Source organism: Myodes glareolus, chromosome 5 (genome assembly GCF_982192425.1).
Source record: "Myodes glareolus chromosome 5, mMyoGla1.1, whole genome shotgun sequence".
In the NCBI taxonomy this organism is placed as follows: Eukaryota; Metazoa; Chordata; class Mammalia; order Rodentia; family Cricetidae; genus Myodes; species Myodes glareolus.
In genome coordinates this window covers 15,594,252-15,615,637 of record NC_142030.1, presented here as the reverse complement: position 1 = coordinate 15,615,637, position 21,386 = coordinate 15,594,252, and the positions used below count along the sequence as shown (strand labels likewise).

Genomic DNA, 21,386 nt, shown 5'->3' with positions numbered 1-21,386 from the left:
TGCATGTTTCAGCATTGCCAGGGCATACATTTCCTTTCTTCCATTCATTCATTTTTGTATGTGTAACTGCTCTGGCTGTCCTGGAACTCACTCTGCACACCAGGCTGGCCTTGATCGCAGAGATCTACTGGCCTCTGCCTCCCGAGGGCTGGGAATAAATGGACCAACTATCTAAATCACCATCACCTTCATTATGTTCCCATTTGGGATGTGTGTGTACACACATGTGTATAGCTGCATGCACATGAAGATGTCTATGATTCCCATCTTTTTTTGTTTTGTTTTGTTTTTTTGAGACAGGGTTTCTCTGTGTATAGTCCTGGAGTTCAATGACTGGCTAGTATGGTGGACCAGTAAGGCTCCAGGATACTTTTTTTTTCTTTCTTTCTTTTAGTTTCCAGACAAGGTTTCTTTGTTTCTCTAAAATTTGCTCAATAGACTGGGCTCACCTCTGCCTTCCAAGTACTGGGATTAGAGGCATGCACCACCACCTTCAGGCCCCAGGATCCACTTGTGTGTTCATAGCTGGTACTCTATCTAGGCATACACTATGATGTTATATAGATGCAGGAGATCTGAACTCCAGAAACTGGAGTTTATACACAGCTCTGAAGCATCTTATACATTAGGTGCTGGGAAAAGGACATGGGCACTATGGAAGAACAGCAAGTGCTCTTAAATGATAAGCCATCTCTCCAGCCGTGATTTACTTTAAATATGTGTATGTTTATGGGTGGGTATGTGAGAGTATCTAATGAAGTAAGTCAGAGGCATCAGATGTCTGGAGCTGGAATTACTGGCAGTTTTGTGCTACCCAATGCAGGCGGCTTGGAATTGAAGTTGGGTCCCTTGGAGGAGGAACAGTAAATATCCTTACCAATAAGTTATTATCCCAACCCCCCTCATTTGTTTCCATTAACTTACCCTTCACAGACTGATGTCACACACACAGAGGCTTCAACTCTTTGAACAGGGCTTAAATGACTGAATTCTGAAAGTGCCTCCACTGCAACATCTTCAGTGCCTGTCAATCACACATATGAGGTCATGTGAAATACCTTTTTTACCATCGCTTTAAAGAAACTGCTGATTCTATTTCTTCTGTTCTAATTTGTTTTAATTCCTTGGCATCAGGTTGCTAGAATTTTCTTCTAATTCTTTGAGCCTAGGGCCCCCTCTTAACTTTCCACTTCTCATTTGTGGTTTAACAGGTGATCTCCCACTAAACGAACTCAACCCTCAATATCCAAAGAGATAATTGAGAAAAATCTGAAGCATAAAGCTACATGCTTAGCTCAGATCACAAACCATGTTTAGATGCTGGGCTAAGATTCACACTTAACCTATTACAGTCTAGGGTTTATGTTATATGCTATCCCTTCAAAAAGATTTCTACTTGAGACTGCTTACTATTGTAGAAATAATGAAGGTACTGCTATGAGTATTCTTATCTAAGGGTGATCATTTAAATATTTTGGTACAATAAAGCACATTAAAAAAGAAAGCAGCATGAAATTCTACACATTTTCTATTTATGAGTCAAATTCTAAGACTTAGAACAATTAATGTCTATGTTTGCTAAAGACACCACAATCTAAATAGACAATCACCTGCTACAAAATCTTCATTCTGCCTTGGTTAAAAACATTAAATAGAATCTACTTATGACACAGACTTTTTTTTAAGGAGATAAAGTTTCATATATCCCAAGCTAGTTTCAAATACTATGTAGCCAAGGAGGACTTGGAACTTGGTTTTCCTGCTCTACCTTTTGAGTGGGATTACAGTTCTACTAAACCTGCTGAATTTGGTGCTGAGGACTGAACCCAGGGCTTTGATGTATGCTAGGCAAGCATTCTACCAATTGAGCTACATCTACCCCTGGCCAAATGACAGATTTTTATTGCATGTATTTAATTTTATACATGCTGAAGAAATACCTTTCATAAAGTTCCTCAAAAAAATTCTTTAATGTAAAATAGGCATTTGATCCACCAATTCTAAGCCAAGTTTCTGATGTTCACTTGGCCCCATATCCCAAAATGAAAATTAACCAAGTAGCAATTTAAGTTGTCTGTCAATACTCCATTCTACTCAATGTACAGGCAAGTACTCTATCTAGTGCACTCTCTACTGACAGTCAGTAGCCAGCACTTACTGTGGGGGGGAGGGGTAGGAAGGGAGGTGATTTTCTAGTAGAGCACATACTTTAGGGACTCAAAAAAAAAGGGGGGGGGGAAACTAAACAAACGACAATTCCCATCAGTGAAAAATAACAAAATTTTCAATAGATAAACGAGTATTAATATAATAGATTCATGGGCCTGAAGACATTTATGACTTCCATGTGCTTATTTCAGAGGTGAGGGCAGAGAGCAGAATCAAATTCCTGGTTTCTAGCAAACAGGCTGCTAGGACAGTCTAAAATTACAGTACACTCCCAGACTATAAAGTTGGCATTATTACGTCTCATAGTTACTGAAAACATTCAAGGCAGACTACAGCATGTCAAGTCCTTCCTTTAACACTACTATTGCTGCTTGCCAAATGTTATGACTAAATAAAAAGGTAGCACATAAAAGTTTTCTTGCCACCAAATGTCTCATCTACTTAAGAACACAAGGCATTTTTCTAAGCTGAAACAAAATTTACTTTGTCTAGGACATACTACACTGTGAGAAAAGAATTGTTTAGCATCGATGCTTTCCTAGAAGAAAATATTCTAATATGAAATTCTGAGTGTGTACAAAGAGTTCCTACCCATTTGTTTCTTCACAGCTGAAGGAGTACCTTCTGACTTAAACAAATCTTTATCATTCTCCTTCTCAATTCGTGGAGTCGAGTTAGTAGTTAGTTCAACAGAAGCACTTGCTGGCTTGGGGGACACAAAAACACCATCTTCTAAGTCTTCTGGCGATGGTGCATCATGATATTCTAAGGAAGTCTGGTCTGATCTGGTTGAAGCAATGCTGTCATCCTTGCTCACATCCAGTTTCTCCAGACTTTGAGAGTGGGCCTTTTGATGGCCTTTTGCAGGGATATCCAGAAGAAAATATGGATTTTTATCACTAGTCTTCATCCATTCAGTTTCTGCAGGGAGTCCACATTTATGGAAAGATGTACTAACAAATGCTTTTGCATTATGGTCATCTGTAGCCTGGGATTATGAGAAGAAAGTTAAAGCAGCAGAGTCTCTAGTTATCCATTCCAATCACACCCACCCACCTTTCCTATACTTCATATTTTTGGGAACTTTCTTAATTACAATTCATATGTTTCAAATTAAAGTATTTTTTAATTGTTTAACTAAAAGTGAACTGCTGTTAACATTTCTCTAATCAGTAATTTATCACCGATTAAAACAAAATACAATGTATAGGACAACGAAAAACTATAAAGTGGGTAGACTTCTATGAATAATAACTAAAGTGGACTCCACAGACACTCTTCCTATATATAAACCAATTAGGTAAGAAAAACAACAAGATATTGAGTGAAAACCAAACCACCAGAAGGCACATAATCTAGTATTACTTCTTTCACCAAATATGTAGCTTCTCAGGCCTTTTACTTTAATAGCATAATAGCAAAACACATACACACACCCCTATTGTATTTTACTTGTAGAAGATATGATTGGCTTAGTTCATGTTCTAAAGTTTTTGGTGTTTTTTTTTTTTGTTTTTTTCTGGGTGATTTTTTAGTTTCAAGACTACCCACAAGATTGCACACAAAACCTGTGATGTTACTAAACTTACTCTATCAGTCCAGTGTGTGCTCATGCCTTCTTCCATGAAAGAAATCCTGGTTTCTTTCAGTCTGAAAGGTGGGGTGAGAGATCTCCCAGGCGACACAGAGGGAGATGCTAAAGGTGTTGTTCGAAGACCAGACCTAAGGATGGATGGAGGCGTGAACTCGGCAAATCCAGAAGAAGTAGCTGACAGAGCCAAAGATTTAGCTTTCTATGGCAAAGAGCAAAGAGAATCCCATTATTAGTGTTAATAAGTAACTTCCACAAGGGCAGACAGTAATTCCAAAGCATATACATTTTTATCTTCATAAAACAAGTAGAAAATTTTATTTCAGATTGATGGGAAAATACAAAATTCAGTTAGAACTTTATGTTAACTTTGCGAGACAAAATTATTTTTAAACTCTTTCTAAAGGCCCTGACACTTTCTTCTTTAATAAAAAAAGATGAGATACCATATGCAAAAATACTTGGAATGAAAAATGTGTAAGCCCATTACTACCAATCATCACAAGTTTGGATTTCTTCTCTTAGTAATTTATCAAGGATGGTTGGAAAAAAGTCTTTTAAAGATCACCTATAACAGTAGTTTAAAGTAAAACAAGTAAAAACAAGCCTAAAACCAAAGTACTTGAAAGAAAAAAATAAAACATGACAATTATCAGCAATAAAGGATATTTATTATATATCACTCAAAAACCTGAAAGCACTTTATAAAAGATATTTTAAGGTAATCATATACAGATTTATATTATACTTTATATAGTACTCTGAAAATATAAGCAAAGCCAAAATTCTAGGCCAGCCTGGTCTAGAGAGCTAGTTCAAGCACAGCCAGGGATACAGAAAGAAACACTGCCTCAAAATAAATAAATGAATGAATGAATGAATGAATAAATGAAAGAAAAAAATTAAAAGTAAAGTCTTTGACTTCCCATAGTTAATACCACAAACAGCTTAATTTCTCCATGCTATAAGAAAAATGTTTATGCCCCAGGGTGACAGACAGGTAATACTGACCTTAACTACAGGAGGAGTTTCAAGTAAAAGTAATTCTGCAGGCCTGGAGGTATTCTGATGGGGCCTTTTTAGTTGTGAACTTAATGGCAATGAACTGGATAGCAAACACAAAGGAGATCTTGTGGGACTTTGCTGAATAAACTCCAAACAGTGAGAAGGTTGGGGGATAGGATGAACAACCAAATCCAGTAATCTAAAATTAAATAGAAAAAACTTAACTTCTTTATTGAGTTCAAAACAGTTACTCATATTTGAGTGCTCACTACTAAAATGCTCACTACTAAAACACCGTAACATGTAAATAATTTTAGGCAAGCATAGTAATGTAATAAAAAAGCCAGTATTAGTTTAAAAAGTCTGAAGTTCTTTCCAAAGCTAAGGGAATTAGGAATTGTAAACAGCAATTTAAAAACAAAGACTTCAGTTTCCTACCTTCCCTTTAATATAACTTCAACCTCCAGGTAATATCTTAAGGTTACAATATCTGGTGGATCACTTGTACAGGTGGTTCTTCTTGCTATGTTTTAGTGACTAGTGTGTATGTGTATATATAGCTAAGGATGCCCTTCAACTCCTGATCCTGTTGCCTTTGCCTCCCAAGTGCAAAGATTATAGCATATACTTTCACTCCCCACCCCCAGCTTATGGTTAAAATGTTTCATGATAAAACCAGCATCATCGCCATGTAGTGGAGGTGCATGCCTTTAATCCCAGCACTTAGGAGGCAGCGACAGGTGGATCTTTGTGAATTTAAAGCCAACCTAGTCAACCGATCAAGTTCTAGAACAGCCAGAGCTACATGAAGAAACCTGCCTAGAAAACACACACATATACACCAAAACAAACAAAACCAGCATAACTTACTTCCTCTAAAATGCAAGAGTGACCTCAGCCAAAAATTTGGTTCAACTTCTCATTATTAGAGGGGGCACCAAACTTTTATTCAGTGGGGAAAATATTAGGAGAAACCATTCCCACCACCCCCAGATCACTAAAATTTTACTTTTAAAAAAGAATCAAGAAAAGGTATTATTGATTAAGAAATGTTACAAAAGAAATGCTAAACATCATAGTAGGTCTTGGGATATTCTCAAGTTTTTTGGTGTGATCCAAGAATGGACTTTCTAGCATATACATAAACAAAACAAAACACAGAAAACAGCAGGTAAGCCTTAAGAAAACGCCAGAATTGACTGATAGTACCTATTTGATTCTACTTCTTCAAAAGATGATTATGTATTTATTTCTGTCCAATAATTTCATTCATTAAGACTTTAATAATTTAATAATTTTAAATATTTAGGTAAGATGAAAGTATTACTGTAGCTAAGCAACACAAGATACTTCAGTGAAGCCCAGGAGAAATCTTCACCAAGTCAACCAAGATTTTGTAACTAATTATAGAAACAACATTCTTTTAAAGATCAACAAAACAAAATTAAGTTTGACAGATTGTTTTCCTAAAGGTTTTAATATGGTTAATTTATTTTCACTAAACCACAAGAGGTAAGTAAACAGAAATGTTAATTATACTAATAGCTATTTATAATGTGCTAAAATAACTATACTCTTGTCCAAATAATAACAGAAAGTATTTAAATTTTTACTTAAAAATAGCACCTTCTGCTTATTTATTTTTTTTCCCGAGACAGGGTTTCTCTGTAGCTTTGGAGCCTATCCTGGAACTAGTTCTTGTAGACCAGGCTGGCCTTGAACTCACAGAGATTTGTCTGCTTCTGCTGGGATTAAAGGTGTGTACCACCACTGCCCAGGAAATAGTACCTTTAAAAAACTTAAGACAATTACAGTTCTTTTCAATACAATTCAAGAAATTCTCACCTAGAAATTCTCTGGGATGATTTTGAAATTGGTGTTCCAACAAATGCCTCAGGAAGCTCTGGTCGTGGGAAAGGACGTACTACAGGAGACAGTTGTTCTGTTTTAGGACTACATAGAAGTAAAAATTCAATTTTAAGTTATGTATCATATGGATTATGGCAAAAATGCTATGAGATTAGATGGAAGAGGGAAGAAAAGGCTTCTGATTTTAACTTTATACATTTCTGCACTGTTTACAAATAACAATAGTCACCTGAAAACATGAAATGGGGCTAGAATGAAGGCTCAGCAGGTAAATCTGTCCTAGTGACTGACTTCCATCTCCAGAACCCACATGGTGGAGAAAACTGACTCACAAAAAACGTAAACTTTTTTTTTTTTAAGATTTATTTATGATGTATACAACATTCTGCCTCCATGTATGTCCGCACGCCAGAGGAGGGCACCAGATCTAATTACAGATGGTTGTGAGCCACCATGTGGTTACTGGGAATTGAACTCAGGACCATCTCTCCAGCCCCCCAAAATGTAAACTTAATGACAAAACAATCTTTTAACAAAGTAGCTAACTTAAAGAAGTTTCATTTTTTATATTCTACAATAAACTCGGTAAGGATGGGGGTGCCTTGCTGATGAACACTGCTGCTCTTTTAGAAAGAGTACAGAAGGACTTGCCTGACACCAAGTTTGACCCCTGGCACCAATATGGTGAAAGGAAAGAACCACCTCTTGTAAACAGTTCTCTGACCTCCACACAGGCTCTGTGAGCTGCACGCCTTATCCCTCCACACACACATAAAGTAAAATGTAAAGGTAATTAAAAACAATACCTATTGTAAAGTGAAATGCCATTTCTGGGTTCATGGCTTGCCCACACCTCTCCAATCTTAGACAACACATTATTGATGAAGGTAGATCTTGTTAACACTGTTCCAGCTACGGCTTTCTTTGGGAATGCTGATAATGGTTTGGGTCTAGGAACTGAAAAATAAAGAAAACAGGACTCAGTTGCATCTCTAACAAGCTTTTTTTTTCTAACAAGTTTTTTATAAAAAGAAAAAAGTTAACATGAATGTACAACACAAGAAAATGATGATGGTGGTGACTCCAGGAAGGGAATCATTCAGCATCTTTTCTAGACCGAGTCTAAGTGTTCTGCAACGAAATCTTACCTTCATGAAAAACTGACGATGTTGACAGATGGTAAGGCTTAGCTCGCTCAACGGCTAATTTTCTCTGGACTCTGGGTAGGATTTTCCCATATTGGTCTAATATAGAATTTCGAGCCACTGATCTCTCCCGCAAACGTGGATCATGATCACTCTATTGAATACATTATAATTAACAAAAATTTAATCTTCATAATGTTAGCTGCAACTATATCACTTAAATCTTAATTATGAATGTCTTATAGCTACATTTTCGAGCTCAGACTTCATTTACTTCCTTAAAATTGTATACACATCTATACATTCCAAATAGTCAGTACCAAGCCTTGATCCTTCACAACGAATATAAACAATGTAACATGAAATATACTCCTTTACATGCACCTTCATGTGTGGGGAGTAGGGAAAGCCCTGAGTGTGTTAAGTTCTGAGTGAGTGCGCATTGTTGACATTGCCACAAGTATGTCAAGAACCAAAAGCCTAGGGCACATGGGAAGACAGCAAACACCCCCACCACACACATAGAGGCAAAGGCTTCCTCTAATGTGAATGTTAATGGTGTATACAGAGAATACAGCTTTCTTCCTCTGGATATATGGCTTGAAGACTGCTTCTACCAAGATTAAATAAACCTCTCTCCTTGATTCAACTGTATACTATAAGCCCTACCTCCTCTTTATTTATCTATACATAATAACCAAGCCTACTTGTTCAGCTATATGCAATAACCCCACCTCCCTGTTTAACGGCATATAATAAACAAGCTGAGCTTCCAGGATGCAGTGGTTTCTCCCTAAAAAAAGCCCAGTCCGCCTGATTCCTGCTTTTCTTGTCATTAGGTATATTTCATCATTCTTCATCATTCTTCATTTTCCCAATGCTCCAGTAAGGTTCATCTCTGGGGCCATGCTGGAGATGACATCCAGGCAAACTCTCAGATATTGTCATTTTACAGATCAAGAACCAGGTTCAAAGAGTACCCTATGTGCACAGAATAAGCTACGAGTTAGTCTGAAATCTGAATGTTTTCTGTACTATACAACTCCTACTCTCTAGGAGTCTTCCTTTCATTTTCTCTAAGTGAGGGGGTCTCTATCAGAACACTGTGGCACATGCAGAATTCTGTAAACAGTAATACCCAGGTCTCAGTGACAGCGGTAACAATGAGGACTCTCTGAGTTCAAGACAATGAACTGTAAGTTCTTGTAAAATAAGCAAAAAAAAAAGGCTTCAGCTTTCCTCATTCTCATTTCACACAATGAGGCAACTTTAATCATACCATGAGAGTATTCTTCAGAGTCTGGTTTAGTTTCAAGGCAGAAATATAATTAGCACGCTGTAAATGGTGAACTAGAAGGAATTCTTGATTCTGAACACTGGTGCTGGATTGTAAAAATTTCACTAAACATTCCTAGGAAGAACAAAAGAGATTTGTAAGCTATCAATTTACCCTAAATTTCTTTAAGTCTATACTGACTGGTGATTAATTACCTGCTCAGTGTCTGTAAGTGGCAGCTTTAGTACATCTTCCATTAAGCCCATCTCCTGACAAACTTCGTAAGCATGCTTTAGTAGTTCCTCTATATTCACTCTGTTTGAATTCTGTCGCAGTAAGTTCCAGGCCTCAACCATGCATCTGAAATTGGTAACAAAGATTCAAAGAGCTATATAACACATAAAAAGGTCACCTGCTTATAGCATTTCAAAGACAATATGCATGTGCAATTATAAAATACTTGAATTTTTATTTAATACTTGTACACAATGAGTCTTGCTAATGTCAAAAAGACAACTGGGCACCCTTCCCCCACAACATGGAGTTTTACTATGTAGCCCTAGCTATCCTGAAATTCACTATGTAGACCAAGCTGGCCTTGAATGCACAGAGATATGCCTGCCTCTGCATTCCCAGCTACAACTGGGCACCTCAATTTTAGTCAGTTTTCCAATATTTAAGTGTTATGTAGTAAAAAATAAAGCTGACAAGGTAGCAAAATCTTAAGATCTAATCGGAAAACTTGGATCAATTTCAAATCATCAAGTGGAAGATCTGAAATGCTCTTCTGTGAGCAGTAACACCATAAATGAAGAAGTGTTTTTTACACAGTCTCCTAAACATCAGTCTGGAATTCTGTGTACTCTGGGGGTAAAAAAATCTTGTGTTTGTGGTAATTTAAGTAAGAATGTCTCTCATAGGCCCAGGCATTAACATTTTGGTCACTAGTTAGTGGCATTTGTTGGAGAAGGTCTAGGAGGTGCAGCCTGGCTGAAGGAAGTAGGTTTAATATTTAAAAGACTTGAGCTGCCATTCTCAGCTTATGGTAAAGGATAAGAACTCTTAGCATTACTCTCCAGCCACCATACCTTCCTGCCATGACGACTTTCTGAAAACATAAGCCCCCCAAACCATTCTTCTATAAGTTGCCTTAGTCACAGTGTTTTATCAGTCACAGAAAAGGAACTTAATACGGATCCCACTATCAATCACTACTGCCATTTGCTAATGAATTACAACTCTGCCAACAGCTGTAATGACATCTGCACCTAACCCTCAGAATATTCCAAGGTGGGCAATAACCTCATGGAACACCTGCAGGATAAACTACAGTTTAGAAAGTGGTTAGCTTAACTTCCCAAATGCTGAAATGACAAAAGTACAAGAGAAAGTGGTAGTTTTAGAATTAATTTTAATTTAAAATCTATTCAAGTACAAAGATTATCCTCTTAAAATCTTTGCCCTGGTTAAGTGGCTATTCTAACGATATATTTCTCTTATTGCATGAATATTTGTGCATACGAGATGTGTGAATGTGGGTGTATATGTTGTGGAGGTCGAAACAACTTGGTGTAGTCACTTCTCTTCTACCTTGGTGAGGGTTCCAGGGATCAAATTCACGTTTATCAGGCTTGCACAACAGGCATTTTTGCTGGCTTGATACCTGGTTGGTCCCAGTAGGACTTTAAGGATTCAACATTAACTAATAAGCAGCAGCACTAATATAAATAGTTAAAAAGCCACAGGATTACCTCATTTGTATTGCATAGTCTTGGCAAAGGGGTTATCGTTCTTATGTTTGAAATACTGATTATTTTTAGTTATCGGCTATTTTTAACAATGATTATGCAATCACTGAGCTTTAAATGCTAGAAAAATTACTATGTGGCCCAACCTTTAAGTTCAAACTTCCCAAATACAACTGTTACAGTTCAAAGACTTAGTGAATAAACCCTTGGATGAGAGACACAGATAGATGGGAAAATTAAGTAACTATGTGCTTACCACAGGATATGCCCTGGACTTTTATTTTATTGAATAACTCACTGTAAAGTAATGTGCTTTGCTTGGTGGTTATTGTCTTCTTCCTCAGATCACGCTTAGGAATGGTTTCTTGCTCAATGAAATAAGGATATTCCTTCCCACTTTCACTTAGTGAAGCTACAGCTATTTTTTCTAAAAGTATTTTTTACATTAAAAAACCAATCAATCACCTTCACTGACAAAACATTCTCCAACTTTTTAGCAACATTCAAGTCACTCTTTACTCTGGGTTTATGAGGCCAGCAATGAAGGTGGTGGTAAGGGAGGGAAGGGGGCCTTGCTGGGGACTGAAACCCAGAGTATTCAGTCTGGAGCAGGAAAAGAAGACATCCAGTGTTGACCTCTGCAAGAAGTGCATGGCTTCAACATGCACGTACAGATGCTATGTACAAAATATGTAAATATGTATAACATACACAAATATGAAAGTAAATAATAAAAGCTCTCTCCGAGGCAGGGGAATCATTAGCTCAAATCTGGATCTGGTCTAAGCAGTAAGATATGAAACTTGCTCTTTTCTTAAGTCCACACCTAACAAACTATTCATGCAGGAGACTATAAATGTCATCAATGAGCAGCAAAGAGGGGTCGGTGTTAGTTTCAGCCAAGCACTCTCCTTTACGTACAGTATTTGTCATTTATCACATTCTAGGTGAAAGGCACCGTAGGTTTGCCTTATAAGAATCTTAGGTAATGTGACCAATGTATTTTTGGTTTTTTTGAGGCAGGGTCTCATTTAGCTAGGGCTGGGCGAGAATCCATAATTCAGATATATGCCACCTCACCTAGTTCTATTTTTTCACTATCTATTCCATTTATTAACCAATTCCATTTATTAAAATGTGATCAAGAGCTTCTGCTTTTAAGATGTACTTACCTATTAAAAAGCAGAACAGTGAGGTGAAGGATGATATCACTGCTATTGGATACTGTAGGCTTCATTGTCTGAAGATACCGAAGAGCCTGTTTGTGCTCTCCCTGACTCATAAAGGCTTCAATTATCTTTGAATGCTGCCACGACACAGGTTTTGCAGTAACCGGGTGGAACAAAAGGTCTAAACCATTCTGCAAAATGATGAAGTGTTTGTATTTAGACCAAGTAGTTGGCCCTTAAAAAGGGCAAGTAGTATTAAAATTCATAGAAATCAAAATTAAGTAAGTTTAATGTAAGTTAAAAGGAGCTAATCTATGGTAGAGTTCAAAGAACAAAAGTGTCACACCTTTGAGATCTCATATATATAAGTCTTTTTATACCAATTTCATGCCCCATTAACAAATTTTGTCTTCTTTGGCTCACGTCAAAACGCATACACAACAGTCAGTGCTGCACCATTCCAAACCATCTATCTGTATGATCCTTTTTTTTAATAGCAAGTAACCTGAGATTATTAACTGGTATTCTTGCTGCTTGGTTGAGAGCACTAGTTAAAGAGCTACCACCTCTAGAAATAGACAACATCACCTTATGTCAAGATACATCTTTCCTATATACATCTTTCCTATATACTAACTTATAAAAGCTTATATTCCAAGTAAAATACTTACCTCATAGTCATTGTGATCTAACAGCCAAAATCCTTGAACTAGCTTAACTTGGCCCCAAGAAATAGCAAAGGCAGTTGGAAAAGACTCAATGGGAGTATCCGTTTTGTTTGGAAAGGAATACATAATATCGAGTAGCAAATAAATGGTCTTTTTAAAAGGGATTAAGGATAATAAGCAGAAAGAAAAAAAAATACATGTATACCTAGAATAGGGAATAGACGTATAATTAAAAGGTTTTAAAAACTTATGTTTATAAGGCCATTAGGAATATCCAACTATGGCTTTAGTTCATTGCAGACAGGCAAAGAATAGCATGCCAATCTCCTTTATCCTGTATTTTAGTGCTACAACAAAGGAATGAATGAGCTAAGCGATGGTGGTGCTGTGTTTAATTCCAGGGAGGCAGGGGCAGGAGGGTATCTGTGAGTTTGAAGCTAGGCTGGCATACAGAGTGAGTTCTAGGAGAGCCAGAGGTGGGGGACAGACATTTCATGAGACTGGGTTAGCTATTTGAGAGTCCTACTACTGGAATTTTATAATTTTGATGATATACAAATACTTATTAAAAGTTTAAAGGATACAATAGCATGTTTGCTTGTTTCAGTAATGTTGTCTAATAAATATATGTCAAGTAGTGCCTATAAAAGAAAAAAGATAAAAATGTCAGTGCATTTTATAGACTTTTCTTCATGTCCCACTTTCTCTAGCCTGTCAGGCATGAAAAATTCATTCAGTTATGAACTCTTCCTCCCTCCACTCAGACTCTTTAAATGATTCCATATTACTGTAACCTACATGGATGCTAGCAGGAGGATATTTTCCTGTGCCTCCTTCATCCCGTTTCCACAACTTCTCAACTTGATCTCCTAGCTGAGAAACTAATCCATCAATCATCAAGCAATCATGGTTCCACTTCCCTCTGCAATATGGGAAACATTAAAGATGATCTGCATTAATGTTTACTTTTGATATCAAAACAGTCAGCATCAAATGCTCAAATACTATACAATTATCAGAAGATAGGTGAGAAGCAGACTTCACTCAGTATCACGAGACTGCAGAAATAAAGTATTATTTATCAGAAAAATCCCTAAGTTGTGTCAAGTTCAGTCATTACCAAGCCAGCCAGTGAAGACTAAGTATTAGGAAAGAATGGGGTCTAACCAGCAAAATGGATGAGACTCTTGTATTTCTTACCATTCTGAATTAATTACTAGCAGACCCAGGTGATAAAAATATTTCTGTTCCAACAGAGTTGAATCCTGATTTATTTATTCTAAAACATATTACTGAATACTTTCAATGTGATAAACAGATACTCCCCCTGCCTATTTCCTCACCTATAAATAGCAGCATCCTAAGAGTCAGACATGTACTTAGTGCCCTACACATTTAATTTTTATATTGCAGCTTACAAATAAAGCAAATCTTCCAAAGAACATACACTTACAAAATAATGGCTATAAAACTTTAAATAAAATACGCCTAATCAGAACCAGGAGTCGTGAACCACATATAGAATTTTTGAGGCAGAGAATCAAGTTCAAGGTTATGCTCAGCTACAGTTAAGTTCTACATCATAATTGGGTGGTGGTGGTGCATGCCTTTAATCTACATCATGAATCACTGCCTCAAGATATAAGAGAATAAAGAATATTAAAACCAAAAACCCAAACAATTTTCCAAGTTCATGTCCATTATCCTAGAACAGTGACACTAAAGGGATTGATTTCCAAACTTCACAGCAAATTAGAATTATAGCTCATTCCCAGAATAATCTGACCCAAGAAATCTGGAGTTGGTGCTTCTAAGTCACACCCTAAATGCTACTTGGTCAATCTGAGGAAGACTAATTCCAGAGACAGGATACAGGCTCTAAATGTTTCTTCTATCATAACTTTTTTTTTTTTAAATTTCAAAGCAACTAACTAGGCTATACATTTTTTATTTTTACTTTTATGAGAAAACTACAAAAAATAAGAAAAGGAAAACAAGATTATTCAAGTTTTGAAAATTGTTAAAATAACCAATTCACTATGTATTTACAGGTTTTCAATGAATTGAAGATTCCAGTCTTTTTTCCAAATAAGAATTCCCGGGAGGATAGAAGAGTGATTCTACAAACGCCTGTGAGAAATCACTCATGAATATCATTTTATTTAGAAAATAATGATAGTATGTTTTAGTGTAGGCATTAGGTTGGAAGTCATTTTTACTACATTAATCCTACCAATCAACGAGCACGGGAAACTGCTCTAGCTTCTGAATTGTCTTCAATTTCTTTCTTCAATGTCTTAAAAAAAGTTTTTAGTATACAAGTCTTACACTTGCTTGATTAAAGTACCCCAAGATACTTTATACAAAGGAAGGTAACTGATCTGTGTATTAGCTTTGTCTCCTGCTTTGCCATTGAAACTGTTTACTTATTAGCTGTATGGTTTACTTGCTGGAATTTCTGCATACTATTCTAACACCTGCAAGACCCCACATCCTAAGTTAAGAAAACACAGTTAGGTTGTGCGGGGAGGACAGAAAGAAAACATTTCATGAGACTGGGTTAGACATTTGAGAGTCCTACTACTGGAATTTTATGATTCTTGGTAATATACAAATATTTATATATTACCAGCAGTAGATGGCTAACACGAAACAAACTCACTGGTATTTTTGCTCCATAATGCTTTATCTGGGCATTTTCTTCTTGCCCTAATGTCTTTTGTCTATATATTATAGTTTCCAATTGTGTGTTTTTAGAGCGTTTCTGTGATTGACAATGTGTGTTTCTTGTGATTTTTCTTTGGCTCTTTAAGTTTTTTGGCTCATTTGTTTGTTCTGTCCTAATCAGTTTTGCTTTTATCTTATATTTATTTTTGTTTTAGATATCTGTTTGCTTTCTACTGAGAGAAAGAACAGATGTGGATTTAGGAGGATGGAAGAATCTGGAAAAGTTGCAGGAGGGGGAGTAACAATCACAATATATTGCATGAAAAACTATTTTCAATAAAAGTACATACATCAAGTTAAAGCAAACAACTTAAAAAGTAATGTCAATTATGACAATATCTGACCAAGAAGTTCAACTAGTTATTTTACAGTCTGAGTGCAGTCAGGCTGCACTGTACCTGGGCGAGCGTTCACACTTCTGCCGACGACTGCTATAGTAGTTCTGAATAACAGAGTAATTGTAGCGTAGCCTTGACAGCTGCAGAGCATCATCTGGAGGTTTAATTAAAGTTGGGGGAAAAGTTAGTAAGACTGCCAAATATCTCAAAATTTAGGTTATACCAATCGATTTTACTGTAATTGCAAAATAAATTTTAGTCTTGCTAAAATTTATTTGCTTATTATTTCTTGAGACAGAGTTCCTGCATAACCCTGGCTGTCCTGAAACTTGCTCTGTAGGATCAAGCTGACCTTGAACTCAGAGATCTGCCTGCTTCTGTCTCCCTAGCGCTGGGATTAAAGGCATGCACTACCACTGCCCCAACTAATGTTGCTAAAATTTAATCAATACAGGAACACAATCTTTTTAAAAAAAAAAAATATATATATATATATATATATATATATATAAAGTTGAGAGGAGTTGGAAGGAGTTTGAGAAAGAGCACAGGTTAAATATAACTAAAATGCATAGTATACATGTAATAACCAAATAAATAAATGGTCAAGTAAGGAAAACTTCCCTCATGAAGTTTTGAAAAGGATGCTGGTGGGACTTAACAGCCTAGAAAGTCATCCTTGTAATTTTACTCCTGTGGCACAAAAAGGCATTTGAAAACAAGTAATATTCACCATTTATTCGAGTTAGAATGCCAACAAAGAATATGACCAACAATTACACATGTGTAAGCAGAGCAACTTTGAATAAAATCTACTGTACTTCCTAGAAATACAAGTCTGGTCTTTGTTGTAAACAAACTCTATAAAAAGTCAGTACTGAGCTGGGTGGTGGTGACAAAAACAAACAAAAATAAAAGAATCAAAAAATGGCCAAACCAAAGCATAACCATATTAAAGCCAGCATGGGGCACATATTTTTGATCCTAGCACTCAGAAGACAGAGGCAAGCAAATCTCCAAGACAGGCTCCAAAGTTACAGAGAAACCCTGTCTCAAAAAAAAAAAAAAAACAAACAAAACAATTAACAAAACAAAACATAACAATATTAATGCCAGCATGGGGTGTACACTTTTTTTTTCTTTCCATTTTTGAGAAAAGGTTTCTCTGTAGCTTTGGAGCCTGTGCTGTAACTAGCTCTCATAGACAAGGCTGGCCTCGAACTTTTAATCACAGTACTGAGAAGGCAAAGGCAGGCGGATCTCTGAGAGTTCAAGGCCAGCCTGGTCAACTCATTGAGTTATAATCCCAGTTAAAGACAGAGTCAGATGAAACTCTATGATTTTTGAGATTAGCCTAGTCTACATGAGTTTCAGGCCACACAGGGATAAACAGTGAGACCCTTTTTCAAAACTGAACAAAATAACAACAAAAGCACTAAACAAGCAAATTAGGTTACAAAAATCATAGTCCCATGGGTCTAAATTATAGGTAGTGATATTTTAGAAGCCATGTTTTCTCAAATTTGCTCTTATTTTACATGATAATCCAATGAACAGACACAGAGCCTCTGTGAGGCGATGAAGGTACAAGGGAGAATGAAGACCAGAAAACATAATATGAAGGCTCAGAACAGAATAACATTGGAGTTAGGATGCGTCAATCAATATTAATATATTAAATACTTTACCTAAGCCTTCAGGTAAAAGTCCAGAATGAGAAAACCACAGAACCATTTGTGCATATTGACAGATAAGTTGGGTAACCATATGCTTATTGCTCAAGTCCACCAGTCCTATAATAAAGAATTAGCATTGGTTGTTTAACTTTCATTTTATTGACCACAAATGACAAATCAGTCAACAGCGTGCATACATTTGTGTGTGTGTGTGTATAAAATTTAGTTTGCATTTAGTATACATTAAGCCAACGTGAGGTTATGCAAATCTCTAAAATGTTAAGATAACTAAAATAGGCATTTTATGCAAACTACACTTAGTTGTTTCCTACAAAACGCAATTACAATAGACTAAAAATAAATTGTTCAAATTAGGCCTATAAATAAAATTGTACTTTTTTTTCAAATGGCAAAAAACAAAACAAACTCATTTTTTTTTCAATAAAAAAAAAGACATTTTTTATAATTTAATAAAATTACAAAAAAAAAAAAAAAAGACATGTTAACCTCCAATTTTCAATTCTACTGGTTGTAAATTCTAAGGTCCGCAAGATGGTTGACACCTGTCGAAAAAGCCAGGAGACCTAAGTTCAAACCCTAGAACACCCATTTGAGTAGAACCAAGGCACAGGTGTCAGGATGCCTGCACAATATGTGCACATATGTGCATGCACGTTCACATACACCACACAAATAAAAAAAATTCCATCTGGGAGAAATAATTTCTTCTTTACACAATGCCTCACAAAGTAAAAAAGAACTTTAACTGAATTAAGTAAATGTAATAAAACACTCATTTGTATAAAGCACACACCTCTTTCAGTGATGCCCTGGGCTTCCATTGCAAAACAGCTCAAGACTGTATTGAGGTTGCTAAGAAGTAAATGGCACTGCTGGATAGACTGTATAGTTTGCGGATCGATGAACTGACATGAACCATCAAATAATGGTGTACCTTCCAAGGATAAAATACAAAATTAGATCAACGTACATTTTCTTCAAGTTCCATTACTTTAAAGAATGATAGGCTTTAAAAATATAGGCTAGAATTGGAAAATATCAAGGACTTGGAGAAAGTGATTTCAATATAAAACCAGAGCCAAAGTAAAATTATTATGAACTCTATATAGGTCTACAGCTTATCCTTCTAACTACTATGTGCTATAAGATACAACTTTAATGAACCATTTAATCTCATCAATATTTAACATATGATTCATCTAAACAACTATTTTAGTTTCTAAGTCCCTTGAGTCAAACTCTAATTTTCTTCTAAAAATTTTGTAACACTGTATCTGCATTTGAATTATCTTAAGAGGTAAAAAAAAAACCAATAATTTAAAAAAAAGCCATGAAGTCTCCATTAACCAGCACAAATTTTTAAAATTCAGCAACAGCTGTATTACATACGGGCAGGTGTGGAGGCACACAACTGCAACTTCAGCACATAGCTAGGATGAAATGGATTAATAATGTATTGCCAGTGAAAAGATTTTGTTGAACTTGTTTCAATAACTTTAATTAAATGCTTTCTTCCAGCTGTAAATCTTAATATTATACATCCTCAAAATAGTAAAACTATTACTGAGCTAGATGTGGTAGCTCATGCCTGTAATTCAAGCACTTGGAGGCTAGTGGGCTCGAGCTCAAGGCAAGCATGAACTATAGTGAGGTTCTTGACAGCCTACGTTACTGAAACCTTGTTTCAAACAAATGTCCTATTGTAAATAAAACATTAATCAAGATTAGCTTTTAACTATTAAAATTTGCCCTGAATCCAGACTTATACTTACAAAGTCTGTCAAATTCTTCTTTTGTGAGAACCACCTTATTCCATGTCCATTGAAGAACAAATCGAAGATTAGCAGCAGAATTTGGTTGTTCTTATTGTATAAAAGAAAAAGAAAAGAATGATTACAAACCCCAAAATGAAAATTAGTTCTTTGTAGGAGGAACCAGACAGGAAGCACCTTAACAAAGCTAATGAATTTAACAATTTGTACCAAATGTCTCTTGTGCACTTTATCGTATGAACTATGCTGCATAAGGTACAAAACCTAATGAGGTTGAGAAGGGGTAGGAGGTGGTTATGAGGAAGACCAATAAGCAATTCAAAAAACAAAACAAGTGGTGGTACACACCTTTAATCCCAGTACTCGACGGCAGAGGCAGGCAGATCTCTATGAGTTTGAGTTCTAGGACAGGCCCCAAAGCTACAAGAAAACCCTGTCTGGAAAAACCAAAACCAACCAACCAAACAACAAAAAAGAAACAAAGGAAAAACCTGCCAAGGCCTATAGTTTTTTAAATTTTATTTTAGTAATTTCACCAGATTAAGGAATATTAAGAGTCAAAACATGCTAGGCATAGAGGCCCACGCCTTTAATTCCAGCACTCAGGAGGCTGAAGTATTCAAATCTGAGTTTGAGGTTAGTCTGGTTTACAGAGTGAGTGTTTCAGGACAGTCAGGACTACTCAGAGAAATCATATCTAGAAAAACAAACAAACAAAATCCCTCAAACAACTCAAAAACACAAAAGATGATCTATTTCTCCAAACCCCTCTAGCTATAAAACATTCTGGTATATAACAGAACTGGAAAGTTCTCAATTAGTGTTAACCTTCGTTTTTAAATCACAAAGATTTTATAGATGAGCACCTTATTTTCAGATAAAACTGAAATGAGTTAAGAAACAAGATGTTTTCTTTCAAATGGTTTACAACAGAATATGGGGGCAGCGTATACACATGTGTATGTGCAAAAAAGTTACACACAATACACAATGTATCCCCAGGAAATTTAGCTGAGTGGAAAAAGTATATAAAAGTTATATACTGTATGATTCAGTTTATGAGTATGAGAAATAACAAAATTGTAACAGTATTGAACAGATTAGTGCCCAGATACCGGGCAAGAAGGAAGCAGATATGAAAGGCAATGTTCAGGATCTTGGATGTGACAATGCGAACAAGAAATTTGCTAGATTGCTTTCCTCACCTGGGGGAGAAAAATGTTATAAAGCATACACAGATTCACTTTATTATGCCGTACAAGTTTATGTGAATTTACAATTATCTCACAGAAAGTTTTACTAAAAAGTGAAACCTCAAATGTAATTTTAAAAATATGCATTTTTTTACAAAATCAAACTGTTACCTTCTGTTATCCATGTTCTGATGGAACCAGTCAAAAGTCCCAGGGAACTTGTCTGAATTGCTGCTGACAATATAGCTTCTAATTGTTCTTCCTAAACCATATTAAAGAAAAAAGAGAGTATGAAATCAAAGGCAGTGAAAGGCTGGGAAATAGTTATGACTCCCCAGTTTGGCTACAGGCAAAGAGACAATAAATCACATGCCTAGAATTCCAGCATTTGGGAGGCTTAGACAAGAGGACCACAAGCTTGAGGCCAACCCGGGCAAAACAGTAAGAAAAGCAGACAGTAATAAGCAGCAATCAGAACACCCAGAAGACATGTTGGACGAAGATGACTAGATAGCTATGGGAATTCAAAGCTGTTTGTTTTTACTTTTATTGGCAGTACTAGACACTGAAACTGGAGCCCAGGATGTTAGGTAAGCACTCTACTACTGAGTTATATATTCTCAGTCCTCTTTTATTTTAAAATAGAGTCTCACTAAATTGGACAAGCAAGCCTTGAATTCACTCTGCGGCCCAGCCCAACTTTTAATTTATGACTTTGCTGTCTCAGTAACTAGGTTTACATGCTTACATTGCTAGGCCTACTCATGTGTGATTGCTTTTTAAAAAAACAAACAAAACCCCAAAAAACTAAGGTATTTTGCCTACATGTATATATGTGTACCATGTGTATGAATGCATGGTGCCTGCAGCAGTCAAAAGAGGGCATCAGGTCCCCTTGGAATTGGAGTTGCAGATGGTTCTAAGTCACCATATGAATCCTGAGAACTGAACCTGGGTCTTCTGCAAGAGCAACAAGTGTTCTTACATCTAGTCATCTAGCAAAGTTAAGTGACTTGGAA

The 21,386-nt window shown here is 36.2% G+C and overlaps 1 protein-coding gene across 2 annotated transcripts in view; it reads right to left on the bottom strand.

Annotated features, from left to right (window-relative positions):
- Positions 1 to 21,386, bottom strand: part of Ahctf1 (AT-hook containing transcription factor 1) — a 56,104-nt gene that overhangs the window by 17,323 nt on the left and 17,395 nt on the right. For both annotated transcript variants that reach the window (XM_085687635.2, XM_048436470.3), the window contains exons 13-30: positions 20,539 to 20,629; positions 19,175 to 19,264; positions 18,196 to 18,336; positions 17,394 to 17,498; positions 15,766 to 15,859; positions 13,439 to 13,562; positions 13,225 to 13,281; positions 12,644 to 12,790; positions 11,976 to 12,163; positions 9,271 to 9,415; positions 9,059 to 9,190; positions 7,783 to 7,933; positions 7,441 to 7,591; positions 6,611 to 6,718; positions 4,772 to 4,964; positions 3,759 to 3,962; positions 2,761 to 3,157; positions 925 to 1,024 (exon numbers count right to left, since the gene is read on the bottom strand). In XM_085687635.2, the coding sequence (XP_085543761.2) occupies positions 925 to 1,024; positions 2,761 to 3,157; positions 3,759 to 3,962; positions 4,772 to 4,964; positions 6,611 to 6,718; positions 7,441 to 7,591; positions 7,783 to 7,933; positions 9,059 to 9,190; positions 9,271 to 9,415; positions 11,976 to 12,163; positions 12,644 to 12,790; positions 13,225 to 13,281; positions 13,439 to 13,562; positions 15,766 to 15,859; positions 17,394 to 17,498; positions 18,196 to 18,336; positions 19,175 to 19,264; positions 20,539 to 20,629 (2,618 nt within the window). The remainder of the gene's footprint in view (positions 1 to 924; positions 1,025 to 2,760; positions 3,158 to 3,758; positions 3,963 to 4,771; positions 4,965 to 6,610; positions 6,719 to 7,440; positions 7,592 to 7,782; positions 7,934 to 9,058; positions 9,191 to 9,270; positions 9,416 to 11,975; positions 12,164 to 12,643; positions 12,791 to 13,224; positions 13,282 to 13,438; positions 13,563 to 15,765; positions 15,860 to 17,393; positions 17,499 to 18,195; positions 18,337 to 19,174; positions 19,265 to 20,538; positions 20,630 to 21,386) is intronic.